General features: G+C 40.3%; 1 protein-coding gene across 1 annotated transcript; it reads right to left on the bottom strand.

The window, feature by feature from the left end:
• Window positions 1-10,578: 10,578 nt before the first annotated feature.
• Window positions 10,579-15,310, bottom strand: LOC117593889 (reticulocyte-binding protein 2 homolog a-like). The gene is made up of 4 exons (XM_034290440.1): window positions 15,033-15,310; window positions 13,507-14,817; window positions 13,322-13,356; window positions 10,579-11,194 (listed from the first exon to the last, which is right to left on the bottom strand). Exons 2-4 carry the CDS (start codon window positions 14,788-14,790, stop codon window positions 10,579-10,581), a joined length of 1,935 nt encoding a protein of 644 aa, XP_034146331.1. The 5' UTR covers window positions 14,791-14,817; window positions 15,033-15,310.
• Window positions 15,311-15,931: the final 621 nt, after the last annotated feature.

Genomic DNA, 15,931 nt, shown 5'->3' with positions numbered 1-15,931 from the left:
GGCTTGAAATCTGTATTGTGACATAGTATCAATGAATTCTGAATGTTAGAATTAAGGGTCATTGGAGGCTGAGGGAATTTATTGTTACAATATAAAATGTATTATTTTAATTAAATGAACACAGAGATTGCATGTTTGCTTGACCTATGGTTTGCACTAGGCTGTGAAGTCTAACATGAGAACAATATTTAAAGATTTAAAAATATTGTTCTCACAATATTTAAAGATTTAAAAATCTGGTTCTCAATATTTCGAGGACAATATTTTTTTACATTATGTAATAGATATAGGTGCTTTAGATACAGTTGGTTGTATTGTTTATCATTTAAGATGCCTGATAATTCCCTATTGCACATTGCTCTGTTGGAGGCATGTGCTCAACTTGCCTAACATTACACAGCAGTGCATAGTACATCAAGCAGGTCACGTGTTAGCTCTAGCTTCTTCTTATCTAGCCAGTCGGGCTGTAACTCCCTAGTAGCAGGATATTAGATCATTATATCTGTGTCATTTCTTGTTTCTTTTGTTATTCTTAAGTACATTCACAGATTCCAGTGTTGTCTTGGCTGTGTTCTTTGGGTTGTTGTCATGATGACAGATTAATCCTTGAACCAGTTTGAGGTCCTGTGTTTTCTGAATCATGTTTTCTTCAGGGATCTCTGTTTTTTGCTCTGGTCATCCATCCATCAATCCTGACCATTTCCCAGTTCCTGCTGTTGAGAATCATCCCAAGAGTATGATGCTCACACTACAAAATGTAAGAAATCTGACATTTTGTATAGTGGTTGAAATAATTACTGCCATCTCATCCACCCAGATAATCTTTTTTCGCATGCTCTCAGAGACATTCCGGCAGCAAGTCATTTTCCTTTTTCTCAGGAGTGGCTTTCATCTAGCCAATAAAGCATGAAGGCCTGATTAATGGAGTGCTTTAGAGATGGTTGTCCTTCTAGCAGGTTCTCCCATCTCTGCAGAGAAGCTCTGACACTGGGTCACCACCCTTACCAAGGACCTTCTTGCCAAGTTACTTCTTTTGGATGTCCAGCTCTACAAAGAGCCTAGGTGTTTCCAGACTTCTTTCTATTTACAATGATGGATCCACTGTGCTCATGTGAAGGTTCAATTGTTAGGTTTTTTTTTATAACCTTCCTCTTTCTTAGATGGTCCATATGTACACTGATGGGTGCCTTTTATAATCATATCCAATCAATTGAATTTGCAACACATGGACTCAGATTATGTTCTAGAGACATCTCAAGGTAAATCTCATGACACTGGATGCATCTGGGCTTAATTTGGAGTATCAAGGCAAAGGGTCTGAATACTTATGTACACAAGATATTTCGTTTTTTTTATTTTCATATAAAATCTGAAAACATTTCTAGAAACATGTTTTCACTGTCATTATGCAGTATTGTGTGTAGATTGACTTTGGCTGTTGATCAATTGGTTGTATATTTGTTAGTCTTTTAATGTCTGTTAATATGAAATTAATCTATAAGTAATTGACAGTAATCAGATTACATTACTTGAGTCATCCAAAAGTTATGTTACTGATTACAATTTTGGATAGGAAACTTGTAAACATCAGTGATGTCATTAAAAAGTAACCTACCCACTACTAGAGAGAAGAGGTTAATGAAGAACATGATGTTAGACAGATAGAATGTACAATACATCCAGAAGAAAAAACATATTTGACCATCCAATCAACTGCAACAACATCTTCAAACATTAAATACCCTTTTCCTCTATGAAAATCTTCTAGATTCAGACTGATCAGTTCTATTTTGGGAAAAAAAACGTCTTTTAAAAAAGTAACAGTAATAATAAGGCATTGAGCAAAGCTGCTCAAGTTGTGGTCCGTTTTCATTATATCAGTTAAAAGCCACACATGAACTAACTGATACATATATATGGCGTGATGTCATCACAACTTAAAACAGTAAAAGCACTCTGCCATTTAAAAAAATATATAAATGATTGAGTGTTTAACTTAAAGTACCTGATGGTGATTTTGTTGGGCCATCTAGTGTTCTTCATGTAATGCCTTCCATTATCAGCAGGGGGAGGATTTGTCCAAGAGTTAATGTCTTCATAATTTGATCAAAAAGATCCCGATTAGGAGGACGCAAGGAGGACACAGAGAGCAGAGGGGCAGGGAGTCCAGAGGGAGTTCCCGACCTACCATGGATCGAAGCATCATCTGACCCCCTGTTGGATGTTGATTTTGATTTACGTTTTGAACAGTTTTCTTTGATGTTGTGTTGCCTTGTAAAGGCCACGTGTCTTTGTCCAGTCCCCATATGAAAACATGTTAAGATTTCATTTTTTTTTTTAAATACAACCTTGATTTACCTGTTACTTACCATCTTATGCTGTTCTGCTTCTATAATTAACTGACAGAAATCTGATTATATTACCGACTGAGTTATCTAAAAGTTATGTTACTGATTAAAATTTTGGAAAGAAAACTTGTAACCGTCAATGATGTCATTAAAAAGTAACCTACCCACTACTATTAACACACAGTACAGTACATCCAGAAGATAACCTGAAAATCAACTGCAACGACATCTTCATACCTTAAATATCTCTTTCCTCTATGAATATCTTTTATCCTCTTAGATTCTGACTGATCAATTCTTTTTTGAAAAAAAGAAAAAATCGTATTTAAAAAAAGTAACAGTAAGACATTGAGCAAAGCTGCTGAAGTTGCGATCCATTTTCATGAAATCAGTTAAAAGCCACAGATGAACTAACTGATGCATATTTATGATGTCATTGCAACCTGTTTCAAAATAACAGTAAAAGCCCTGAGCCATTTTCAAGAATGTATAAATGATTTAAGCTTAACTTCCTGGTGGTGATTTTGTTGGGCCATCTAGTGTTATTCTTGTAATGCCTTCAATTATCAGCAGAGGGAGGATTTGTCCAGGAGATAGTGTCTTCATAATTTGCTGGGCCATCTAGTGTTCTTCTTGTAATGCCTTCAATTATCAGCAGAGGGAGGATTTGTCCAGGAGATAGTGTCTTCATAATTTGCTTTTTTAATACAAGTGCTATCGCTGGATGAAAGGCAAAGATCTTCAATTCATGAATATACAATACCAGTCAAAAGTATGGACAAATCCACTCAGTCAAGGGTATTTCTTTAGTTTTGCAAATTTCCACATTGTAGAATAATAGTGAAGACATCAAAACGATAAAATATGGGTTTTTTTCTGTTTTATTTAACCTTTTTTTTTTTAACAGGAAAGGCTCACTAATGTCAGCCTGGTTTCATTTAAATCAGTGACATGTACAGTTAGTGACATCTACAGGACAGATGACCACTGGGATGTTTGATGTACAACAGTCAGTCAGTGACATCTACAGGACAGATGACCACTGGGATGTTTGATGTACAACAGTCAGTCAGTGACATCTACAGGACAGATGACCAGTGGGTTGTTTGATGTAAAACAGTCAGTCAGTGACATGTGCAGGACAGATGACCAGTGGGTTGTTTGATGTAAAACAGTCAGTCAGTGACATGTACAGGACAGTTGACCAGTGGGTTGTTTGATGTAAAACAGTCAGTCAGTAACATGTACAGAACAGTTGACCAGTGGGATGTTTGATGTAAAACAGTCAGTCAGTGACATGTACAGGACAGATGACCCGTGGGTTGTTTGATGTAAAACAGTCAGTCAGTGACATCTACAGGACAGATGACCAGTGGGTTGTTTGATGTAAAACAGTCAGTCAGTGACATCTACAGGACAGATGACCAGTGGGTTGTTTGATGTAAAACAGTCAGTCGGTGACATGTACAGGACAGATGACCAGTGGGTTGTTTGATGTAAAACAGTCAGTTGTGATGGCAATTTCTAAAGTGCAAAACAGTTCTATGAAAATGGTAGGTAAGACAGGAGAAATCAATTGCGCAATAAACGGTTTTAATATACTTGCAAGGAGAGAGTGGACCCTGGAAATGTTCCTTATATCCACATTTAATTTAATTGACACTGAATGTTTACAGTACTAGAATGTTATTTCTGTCTTGCCAAACACCTTTGCATTATTTTAAATGAAGTAACTGTCTTAAACCACAGCTAAAAGAAAACTTACACACTTAGCAAAATACAATACAAAAACACCTGAAAGGAAAATAAAATGTATACTCTAACATTGCAACACAGTATAGCCAGAGTTCAACACTAAAGACCAGGCTTAGAATTTCGTCATTTTATGGGCAAGGCCATTTGGCCTTTGGTTTCACTGAATTTTTTAGGGCTCAATGGCACATGTACATTTTCACCTAGGGGTGTACTAACTTCTGTTGCCAGCGGTTTAGACATTAATGGCTGTGTGTTGTGTTATTTCGAGGGGACAGCAAATGTACATTCACTACTTTACGTTGTAGCAAAGTATCATTTCTTCAATGTTGTCACATGAAAATATAAAATCAAATATTTACAAAAATTTGAGGGGTGTACTCACTTCTGTGAGATACTGTACCTACACATAAACTTAGATCGCAAGATGCAGGCCTTTTAATTGTACCTAGAATTTCTAAACAAGCAGCCAGAGGCAGGGCTTCATTACTGTGGAATGATTTGCCAATTAATTTGCCATTGAGTTACATTGTGGCCAATGGGGTGGGCGGAGTAACACACCAGCAACAATTGCAAATACGCAATACCCCTTGATTTCGTTGCATATAATCACTGTATAGAGTCTCCTGAACATTTCCTACAATACATTCACTGCGGTGTATAGAACAGTTTTTTTTATATAGGGCAATATACACTCACCTAAAGGATTATTAGGAACACCATACTAATACTGTGTTTGATCCCCTCGCCATCAGAACTGCCTTAATTCTACGTGGCATTGATTCAACAAGGTGCTAAAAGCATTCATTAGAAATGTTGGCCCATATTGATAGGATAGCATCTTGCAGTTGATGGAGATTTGTGGGATGCACATCCAGGGCACCAAGCTCCCGTTCCACCACATCCCAAAGCTGCTCCATTGTGTTGAGATCTGGTGACTGTGGGGGCCATTTCAGTACAGTGAACTCATTGTCATGTTCAAGAAACCAATTAGAAATTATTCGATCTTTGTGACATGGTGCATTATCCTGCTGGAAGTAGCCATCAGAGGATGGGTACATGGTGGTCATAAAGGGATGGACATGGTCAGAAACAATGCTCAGGTAGGCCGTGGCATTTAAACGACCACCACCACCTCCAGCCTGCACAGTGGTAACAAGGCATGATGGATCCATGTTCTCATTCTGTTTATGCTAAATTCTGACACTACCATCTGAAGGTCTCAACAGAAATCGAGAATCATCAGACCAGGCAATATTCTTCCAGGCTTCAACTGTCCAATTTTGGTGAGCTTGTGCAAATTGTAGCCTCTTTTTCCTTTTTGTAGTGGAGATGTGTGGTACCCGGTGGGGTCTTCTGCTGTTGTAGCCCATCCGCCTCAAGGTTGTGCGTGTTGTGGCTTCACAAATGCTTTGCTGCATACCTCGGTTGTAACGAGTGGTTATTTCAGTCAAAGTTGCTCTTTTATCGACTTGAATCAGTCAGCCAATTCTCCTCTGACCTCTAGCATCAACAAGGCATTTTCGCCCACAGGACTGCCGCATACTGGATATTTTTCCCTTTTCACACCATTCTTTGTAAACCCTAGAAATGGTTGTGCGTGAAAATCCCAGTAACTGAGCAGATTGTGAAATACTCAGACCGGCCCGCCTGGCACCAACAACCATGCCACGCTCTAAATTGCTAAAATCATCTTTCTTTCCCATTCTGACATTCAGTTTGGAGTTCAGGAGATTGTCTTGACCAGGACCACACCCCTAAATGCATTGAAGCAACTGCCATGTGATTGGTTGATTAAATAATTGCATTAATGAGAAATTGAACAGGTGTTCCTAATAATCCTTTAGGTGAGCGTATATTTAATATCCATTGAGTTACATTGTGGCCAATAGGATGGGAGGAGTAAAATGCCAACAACAATTGCAAATACACAGTGCCCCTTGATTTCTTTGCGTATAATTATTCTACCGACTCTCCTGAACATTTCCTAGAGTACATTTTTACAATATACACTAAGCAAAGTGTCAAAATTGATACATTTAATATTATTAAAATCGCGTTTTACCGCGGAATCTCTAATGTTGCCAGCATGACACTAATCGAAATTTCAGATGTACACATACTCAGTCCCTACACACTGTACATACAGATACATGTATACAGCTCCGTAAAAGATTAAGAGTCCACTCCACCTTTTTCTTTCCTTTCCAAAATAGTTGAAAAGGATGTTTTTGAGTGAGGTTTTGGATGATTCTATTTAGATAACGAAAATCAAATTCAAAGGTATAACCTGTTGAGTGGATCTGATCTGGCCTCTCTGGTGTTTGGATTCAGGTCTCTGTGTCGTTTCGGTCACTGGTTGCTTCTCCTCTGTCCAGAGGTCTTTAAGAGGACTGACATGCAAAGTAACCCTCCAAATGATGTCTTACTGAATATTTCCATGTCCACAGGTGAAACTAAATATTAGAGCTAATGGTAATTTGCCTAAATTCCCTAGCCATGCTAATTGACTAGCCTCACTCACCATGCAATTAGATTAGCCTCTCTCACCATGGTAGAAGACTAGCCTAACTCACCATGCTATTAGATTAGCCTCACTCACCATGGTAGAAGACTAGCCTAACTCAGCATGCAATTAGATTAGCCTCACTCACCATGGTAGAAGACTAGCCTAACACCCCATGCTATTAGATTAGCCTCACTGATCATGGTAGAAGACTAGCCTAACTCACTATGCTATTAGATTAGCCTCTCTCACCATGGTAGAAGACTAGCCTAACTCACCATGCTATTAGCTTAGCCTCACTGATCATGCTAAAAGCCTCACTCACCACTGTAACACTATAATAGCCTAGCAAACAGCAGTAACCTCTTTCCTGAAAGAACACCAGCATGCTATATTCTGTAATTAAATTAACAGAACAGTATTCTTCTTTGAAAAATAGCAATCCATTTCTCATTGCGTTGCAAAACCGTAAAAACAGTTCTTTACAAAAACACAACACTAATTTAGTTTTTTCACTTTTTCACTTTTTCACAGCAGTTTCTAAGGATTAAAATATTTTTTGGATCACTTTTCTTTGCTTTGAAGCTAAATGCATTCAATGACCACAGCTTTCAAAATGTATAAATTATTTTCCCACTCCAACTCAACTGCCAGAAAACTCTATGTACCTAATTCCCATCTTCCATATTTACATTTACATACTTCACTTGTACATCACCTAACAAAACACCCAGAAACTACAGATTGCAGCTTCCTACAGCAATTCTGTATTTTAATATATTCCAATCAGATAAAAATAATTTTGACCAAGCACTGCTGATCCTCTTTTAGTTGAAGACCTACCTAGGGTTCCCCCCCCCCCCCCCCAATTTAATTATCTGTATAAAAGGACACATTTGGAATCTGTTTTTATATTAATATTTTAGAGTATTTTAGATTCTAGAGCAGTTTAGTTTGGTAAAGAAACTGGCTCTGTGAAGATGCTCAATAGTACTGGTATCAGAGGTTAAGGATATCTACTCTGTGAAGATGCTCAATAGTACTGGTATCAGAGGTAAAGGATATCTACTCCGTGAAGATGCTCAATAGTACTGGTATCAGAGGTAAAGGATATCTACTCCGTGAAGATGCTCAATAGTACTGGTATCAGAGGTAAAGGATATCTACTCCGTGAAGATGCTCAATAGTACTGGTATCAGAGGTAAAGGATATCTACTCCGTGAAGATGCTCAATAGTACTGGTATCAGAGGTAAAGGATATCTACTCCATGAAGATGCTCAATAGTACTGGTATCAGAGGTAAAGGATATCTACTCCGTGAAGATGCTCAATAGTACTGGTATCAGAGGTAAAGGATATCTACTCCGTGAAGATGCTCAATAGTACTGGTATCAGAGGTAAAGGATATCTACTCTGTGAAGATGCTCAATAGTACTGGTATCAGAGGTAAAGGATATCTACTCCGTGAAGATGCTCAATAGTACTGGTATCAGAGGTAAAGGATATCTACTCTGTGAAGATGCTCAATAGTACTGGTATCAGAGGTTAAGGATATCTACTTTGTGAAGATGCTCAATAGTACTGGTATCAGAGGTAAAGGATATCTACTCCGTGAAGATGCTCAATAGTACTGGTATCAGAGGTAAAGGATATCTACTCCGTGGGTAGCAGGGTGAGACAGTGGTGTCCGTATTGATGGACAATGAGAGACAGTTCCCCTGGCACCACTGTGACCAACCCAAAATACTTCTCTGCCCAGGAAATATGGGGTTTATGGAAAATAAGCCAAGGAAGACCTAACACTATAGGATGAGCAGAAGACTATTACGAAATGGACATAACTTCTGTGTCATCCTTATTCATATTGAACAACAAAGGCCCCATAATGTGCATAATGTTAGCGGACCCCAGCCAGTTAACTAAGGCTGTAACTGAAATAAGATTATCAAGGCTCAACATAACAATATGGAGAGTTTAGCCAACTCCTGGTCAATAAAGCTTCCTGTGGTTTCAGAATCAATAAGGGCTAAGGAAAGTGGCGAGACCGCTCAAAAGAATGGGCATTTTAAAAGCTTGAACAGGCAAAGAGGAAGTTGGACAAACCAGGACTTCCTGGGTTGACAGAGCAGTGTTACCAAGTCTGCCGCGACCTCGCCTGTTAATACTCTTGGGACACGGGTGAATGGGAGGAATCCCCAGAGTACCCGACCTCCATGGGATCCTCATCCACACTCATCGTAGGCAGAACAGGTCTCACATACTGGGACGTCTAACAACTGAGGCAGGCCTGCAGGAGGTTGGGAAGGTCATCGTCTCTGCAGGCCAGCGCTCTGAAGCTCTGCTCATAATCCATGATGGTGGTGTGTGATGAGTGCAGGTTGTTTCCATCCGCTGGCTGCTGCTTGAGTGTGGAACCTCAGGGACGTATTCAAGTCTGGTTACCTTGAGGGACCGCAAACGCTCATCTCCCTCTCGGCCCTCGGGTGGCTGGTCAAAAAACATTTGAGGGAGGTGAAACCGTCATAAAGGTCCAGCTTGGGAATCTCCTTCTCCCAGATGGCAGTGGCCCATTCGTGAGCCCGGTCCATGAGCAGACCAATGAGGTTAAGGTAGAAACCTTCATCGTGTCTGTACCGTTGGGTCTGTACCATTGTGTCTGTACCAGACTCTGCAGCGTAGTGGGCGAAGGACAGGTTGCACTGTAGGAGGAATTGCGATGGAGTCCTGCCATAGCACTCGGGCTGGGCTACTCAGAGCTGGCTGGTGGACTTAAAGTGTAGAAGGAGATCCCACCGTCCCTAGATGCTGGATGGATTGGTCTCTGGTCTCTGAGTTTTGTAATTACTCCAGAGAGAGGAGGATTTCCTGCTGGGTCCATTTTGACAGTTGTGCTGTCACAGGTTGCGCAAGTTTTGTGTGTTAAATATAACTTAAATTTGTGTGTTACATAAAACTCCCTTGGGTTCGGCCTGGCCTACCCGTTGAGTCATTGCTGTACACCCGTGACAGTTGACAGGTGTGTGCCATACGAAATCGTGTCCAATCAATTGAATTTGCCCAAAGTGGGCTCCTATTAAGTTCTGGAGATATCTTGAGGATGATTAATGTACACAGGATGCAACTGGGTGTTATGGAAATGGTTCTGAATACTTACGCATAATATATATCAGTTTTTAATTTTCATTAGAATGGCACACATTTCTAGTGTTTTGCTTTCTCATTATGGGGTATTGTATTAATGGCCACAAAATGGCCATTATTCTAAATTAATTATTAGTATACAACACAAAACATTTGGAGAAAGTGAAAGGATCGTAATACTTTCCAAAGGAACTGTACCAAAGGGTATTTTGATGAATTTACTGATGGATGGCAGCAACCTTGAATTTTTTGATCAGGATTTCATTTCAATCTTTGCTTTTTTGGTTACATCTCTTATTTCATGCTAAGGCATTATACATTTCCAACCGGCATTCAAATTTTGACTGTATGGTTGATTAGGGGTATTTATGTTAAACGAGTTTATTTTAAAACAAGCCCAAGTCATGCATCAGAACCTTTGAATGAACTATAATTTTCTTAGCATTTGCTCACCATGCTAATAGACTGGTTATCATGGTAATAGGCTCTGCCCATATTTACATATCAAATTCAAGTGGCCAGTCATGAATTCAGCCTGGTTACAGACTGCCAGGTGGTGTTGAGCATTAGGTGTTGAGTCCCCACAAACGTTGCATAATAGTTATCCTAACTAAAAATAAAAACAGAATTAGATGCATTTAATCAAGGAACCATGGAAGTTAAAACATTTAAAATATATTGTATGCTGTAATATATACATCACTGAAGAGCTGCTACTTGATTTGCAGTAAACGGTTAAGAGGTGTCTTGATGTAGCTAGGATCTCTTTTTTATGGGGCAGACAACCGTTAATGAAGGATACAGAAAAGGGAAGAAACTATTCAGGCAGTACTATGTGGATTTAGTTGAGCTTCTGGAGAGCTTCCGCTCCTCAGTCCTGGTGTACTGGACGGCCCAAATCCAGGCCCTCCCATACAGCCACAACAGGGCCTGTGCCACTCTGCCCCGGTCTGTCAGGGCCTGTGCCACTCTGCCCCGGTCTGTCAGGGCCTGTGCCACTCTGCCCCGGTCTGTCAGGGCCTGTGCCACTCTGCCCCAGTCTGTCAGGGCCTGTGCCACTCTGCCCCGGTCTGTCAGGGCCTGTGCCACCCTGCCCCGGTCTGTCAGGGCCTGTGCCACTCTGCCCCGGTCTGTCAGGGCCTGTGCCACTCTGCCCCGGTCTGTCAGGGCCTGTGCCACCCTGCCCCGGTCTGTCAGGGCCTGTGCCACTCTGCCCCGGTCTGTCAGGGCCTGTGCCACTCTGCCCTGGTCTGTCAGGGCCTGTGCCACTCTGCCCCAGTCTGTCAGGGCCTGTGACTCAGAGTGGCTGACAAACTGGTTGACCTGCCTCTTGAAGTGAGCCCACCTTCTTAGGTCAAACTCAAACCTCGCTGGGTCTGGCGGTCTGGGAGTCGCCCACTCCTCCAATGTATATCTCCGCTGTGTCCTTGTTTTTTGGTTGGTCTCTCTGTCAGGGTGCAGGGTGGAAGCATGACAAAGGCACAGAGGTGTCTACTGCAAACGTAGCTTAATACAACAACTCACGGAAAACACACAACATTGACCAACAAGAAACAGTAGGGCAGGAGGATCTTAAATAGGGACTAAACAAGGTTAATGATTCTGATATATGATACTGAACATAGAAACAGGAAAACTAGAACCAAAACACACAGAACATAGAACTGCAATGGGCCATTACAAAATGTATCATACTAATGCAGGAAAAATAAAATTATGTTAGCAGAACACACTGTTGCATGTCTAAGATTGCTTGCTAGCTGCATTTTAATTTTAGCATCAGCGGAGTCGTGTGGAGAGATTCAGAATCTCTAGAAGCATCAAATCAAAATACAGAATGTATGTATATGACACAAATTGTGAGGACGTAGCTCTGTAGGTCTGTCAGATAGGGTGAACAGTCAAATTAAGCAGTAACAACATAGTGCCTGTGCACCCAGACAATCAAATAAATACTTTGCATTCAACACAAACAAATAATCCAGACTGGTTTTGTGGTGAATGCGGTCACTTTAAGAAAGGTTTTAAACAAAGTGACTGACTATGAGTAGCTACACTGATATAACATAACACTTTCTTTCTAATCATTGACGTTATGGTCTGGTTACAGAAATCACCTGTCCTAGTGTCGGGCTGGCTGCTAGCAAAACTGTTAAATTGATAAAGTAAAGGTACTTGGGTGTGTACACCAGTTATGGGAAGTGGAGGACATGTAGCCATCTCAGGCTCACACGCCAGGCAACCAGAGTGGCCCTGACACTGGAGATTAGAATACTTTGCATAAAACATGATGAATACTCAAATCAAACCTTAATTCATACAGCAATTGAAGGAAACAGTGGTTAGGCTCAGATCCAACACACAGGTTGTTGAATGATGTCTGGACCCTGGCTGAATAGGAGTTACCCCAGGGGGTCCGAGGGGTCACCCCACTTCCCACATCCTCTGACCGTCCCCTCTGACCTAGTCCTCTGACCTTCCCCCTTGACCTAATCCTCTGACATCAGCAATTGTCTCTCATAGTGTGTGATCCATTAATGAAGGCCTGTTCATTGTTATTTTGTCATATATCAAATGTAAGTTTCCATAAATCCTCCAAATAGGGATATCTTCCATCCACATTCCCCTGTATCTATATTTAAACAGTTGGTTTTGGTTGTCATGGAGAGCGGAAAATGTAGAAATGTTTTGCATTATACAGTACAAGTCAAAGTGTGTCTCAAAGTTGATGGGTATATCAATCCTCTTGCCACTCTTTAGAAATTCACCTTCTGACTTTCTTCTGCAACACATGACAATGGAGGGCACTCTGAGCAAGTTAGTAGAGTTGAGAGGTTGGTTTGGGGAAGATACATTTTACAACATCACAATTGCCATTGACTACAATGCATGTATTAATACAAAAATGCACATATTTTAATCATGTAGGAAAACACACCAAAACACACCAATTCATATTACATCAGAATCCATTTAAAATGACATCTGGATTTAAACAAATCTAAATATTTCCCTGTCAAGTAAATTCATATTTTTGTTCATCACTCAGCCATGGGTGTATGACACAATGTAAAAAGGGACATTATTAAAGTGGTGAAGGTAACTGATAACATTCACATGCAAATATCAACATTTCTCATGTAATGGGAACCACTTTCAGTAAGCAATTCTGAGTGAGGATGATAAATATAGTATTTAAAATATTATGTCTCCCAGCAAAGTTAACATGGATTGTAATATCCAGTAACCATCTGCACTTTTATTTGTCCACATAGCAATGAACACATACAAATAATTAAAATGCTCATGTTGTTTTATTAAATGAATGTCAACCATTTACTTTTGAATGTTTTTCAAATGTTCTTTGCCATATGCCATTTCCAACACCATTTTTCTTTCCTTCTCCTTGTGTTTCCTTTGGTCATATTGCCTTGACACCTCATCCAGGTGGGCTTTCACCCTCTCCTTACTCTCCCTCACTTTGTCCTTATGTTCTGCTTTTTGGGCTCTGAGCATCTCTTTCTCTTTCTTTTTCTCCAGGATCTCTCTTTCTTTCCTTTCTATTTTCTCCTGCTTCTCCTTTGCTTCCTGGGCTTTCTTAGTTTCCTTCTGAAAGAGAAAGCCCAAACTGTATGTTAAATAGTCTTCTGAAATATTAATATCACTCCTCCAGTGTGAAGATAACTTAATCTACTGAATATGATAGTTTGACCCTTAGGTGACATGTGACCTTGTGACTGGTTAGATGGAGTACTGTACCTGTGTCTGCTCGTGCTCTCTGAACCTCAGGACAGTCTGCATGTGATACAGCTGAATGTGGGCATCCTTCATCCTCTCCAACATATCTTTCTTTTCTATCACCCATCTGTCTTTCTCCTTTTTCATTTTCTCCATTTCACTGTTCTTTCTATCCCACTCTCCTGTCTGCACCAACCTCTCCTTTTCCATTTCACTCTTTTCCATCTCCCATCCCCTCTTCTCATCTTCATGCTGGCTCAGAAGCATCATCTTTTCTCTTTCCAGAGCCTCTATCAGTCTCTCCTTCTCTCTCAGCTCAGTCACCCACTTCTCTGCTGCCTGTGTGCTCTTCTCTTTCATCTCCTCCTTCTCCTTCATCCATCTTTCTCCTCGTTGATCCCAGAGACTTTGCAGACAAGCGGTGACCCTGGCCCATGTCCCCCTTTCCTTCTTCCAGGCTTCTAGGGTCTGATTCTTCTCCTGGTCTGCTTTGGCCAATGCTGTCTCCAAACCCTTTCTGATACACTTCCATCTGTTCCTCTCTCTGACCCTGTCCACCTTTTCATTCTCATCTGACAGTCTGTTGATCTCCACTGTCCCCGTCTCCACCTTGGCCAGGTACACAAATTCCTCCTCTGCTATCTTTTGCAGCAATGTTTGTCTGATTGCTGCTGTGTTTTCTTTCTTTTTCTCTAACACATCTCTGGCCTTTTCATTCTCAGCTAACAGTCTTGTGTTCTTAACTGTCAACTTTCCTATCTTGCCCAACCTCAGTATGTTCTCCATCTTTAGGTTTGTCATTTGGATTTCGATCTTTTCTTTGTCTGCCACTAAGCTTTCTCTCTGTTCCTTTAACACATTTCTCTCCCTTTCATTCTCAGCTAACATCCTTGTACAGTTCACAATCACCTTCTCTAACTTGGCCAGGTTCACAGTGTTCAGTACCTTCAGTTCAGCCATTTTGCTGTCTATCTCATATCTGTCTGACACATCTCTTTCTGTCTGTTCTGTGAACACGTCTCTCTCTAGCTTCCATTGGTTGCTCTGTACTTCAACATGATCCTCATTCTGCTCTTTCTTGATCAGAAGCTCTTCTACTTCTCTTTGTCTTTCTTGCTCTTGTTCTTCCCTCATCTTGTTAACTTTGTTCAACAAGTCTCTCTCTAGCTGCCATCGTTGGTGGTCTACCTTGATGCAAGTCTCAATCCTCTTTCTCATTCTAACTAGCCCCTCCATTTCTCTTTGTCTGTCTTTCTCTTGTCCCTCCATCTCACTGCTTTTCTTTACCTCCTCACTTTCCATCATCTCTGTCTCCCTCTCACTGACCACTGTCTGCTTCAAGAAATATATATATATTTTTCAATTAATACTTTTTCCTATTAATTTCTTTAAACTGTTTGACCATGCCAGTTATCCAACTTAAGTTAGGCCTACTCTCTGGCTAATTACTTGACTCTAGCAATGTGTATTGTTATAATTGCCAACTAGCTGCTGATTTCAAATTAATTCATATCAGAAATTATTTCACATATTACTTTCTGACTCACCTGTTCAGTGGATTCAGTCTTGCACTGAAATAGATTCAGTCTATTCTATGCAAATTCTGACTAATTACAGTTTAAGAAGTAGGCTATGATCACTAAAGAAGTATTGTATTGAATGGCTGTAGTGTCTTCTTGTCTTTGGTTATGTAACTTGTTGTAATCTAACCTAACTATGATGTCATAATGAGTTTGGAATTGTGGCTTGAATTCTGTATTGTGACATAGAATCAATGAATTCTGAATGTTAGAATTAAGGGTCATTGGAGGCTGAGGGAATTAATTGTTACAATATAAAATGTATTATTTTAATTAAATGAACACAGAGATTGCATGTTTGCTTGACCTGTGGTTTGCACTAGGCTGTGATGTCTAACTTGAGAACAATATTTAAAGATTTAAAAATGTTGTTCTCACAATATTTAAAGATTTAAAAATGTTGTTCTCACAATATTTCCAGGACAATATTTTTTTTACATTATGTAATAGATGTAGGTGCTTTAGATACTGTTGGTTGTATTGTTTATCATTTAAGATGCCTGATAATTCCCTATTGCACATTGCTCTGTTGGAGGCATGTGCTCAACTTGCCTAACATTACACAGCTGTGCATAGTACATCAAGCAGGTCACGTGTTAGCTCTAGCTTCTTCTTGCCTAGCCAGTCGGGCTGTGTGCGGCCAATCCCAGCAGTTCATCCAGCAGGTGGTGCTCTCTTGTTAAGAAGATTTTGCAGACCAAGCTGCCAGCCACTAACCAACTGAAGATGATGTCCCAGCAGTGGCAAAGAGGATCTGAAGTGATTCTGCAGTTAACAGTCTCAGATCCATTATTGTATATTCACCCACATCAAGGATTATTGTAGATGAAATGTGCTATGTGCTTTTATCTTGGCAAGGGGAGGGT

The sequence above is a fragment of the Esox lucius genome, chromosome 24, assembly GCF_011004845.1.
Source record: "Esox lucius isolate fEsoLuc1 chromosome 24, fEsoLuc1.pri, whole genome shotgun sequence".
Classification (NCBI taxonomy): Eukaryota; Metazoa; Chordata; class Actinopteri; order Esociformes; family Esocidae; genus Esox; species Esox lucius.
This window is presented reverse-complemented; position numbering and strand designations above follow the sequence as displayed.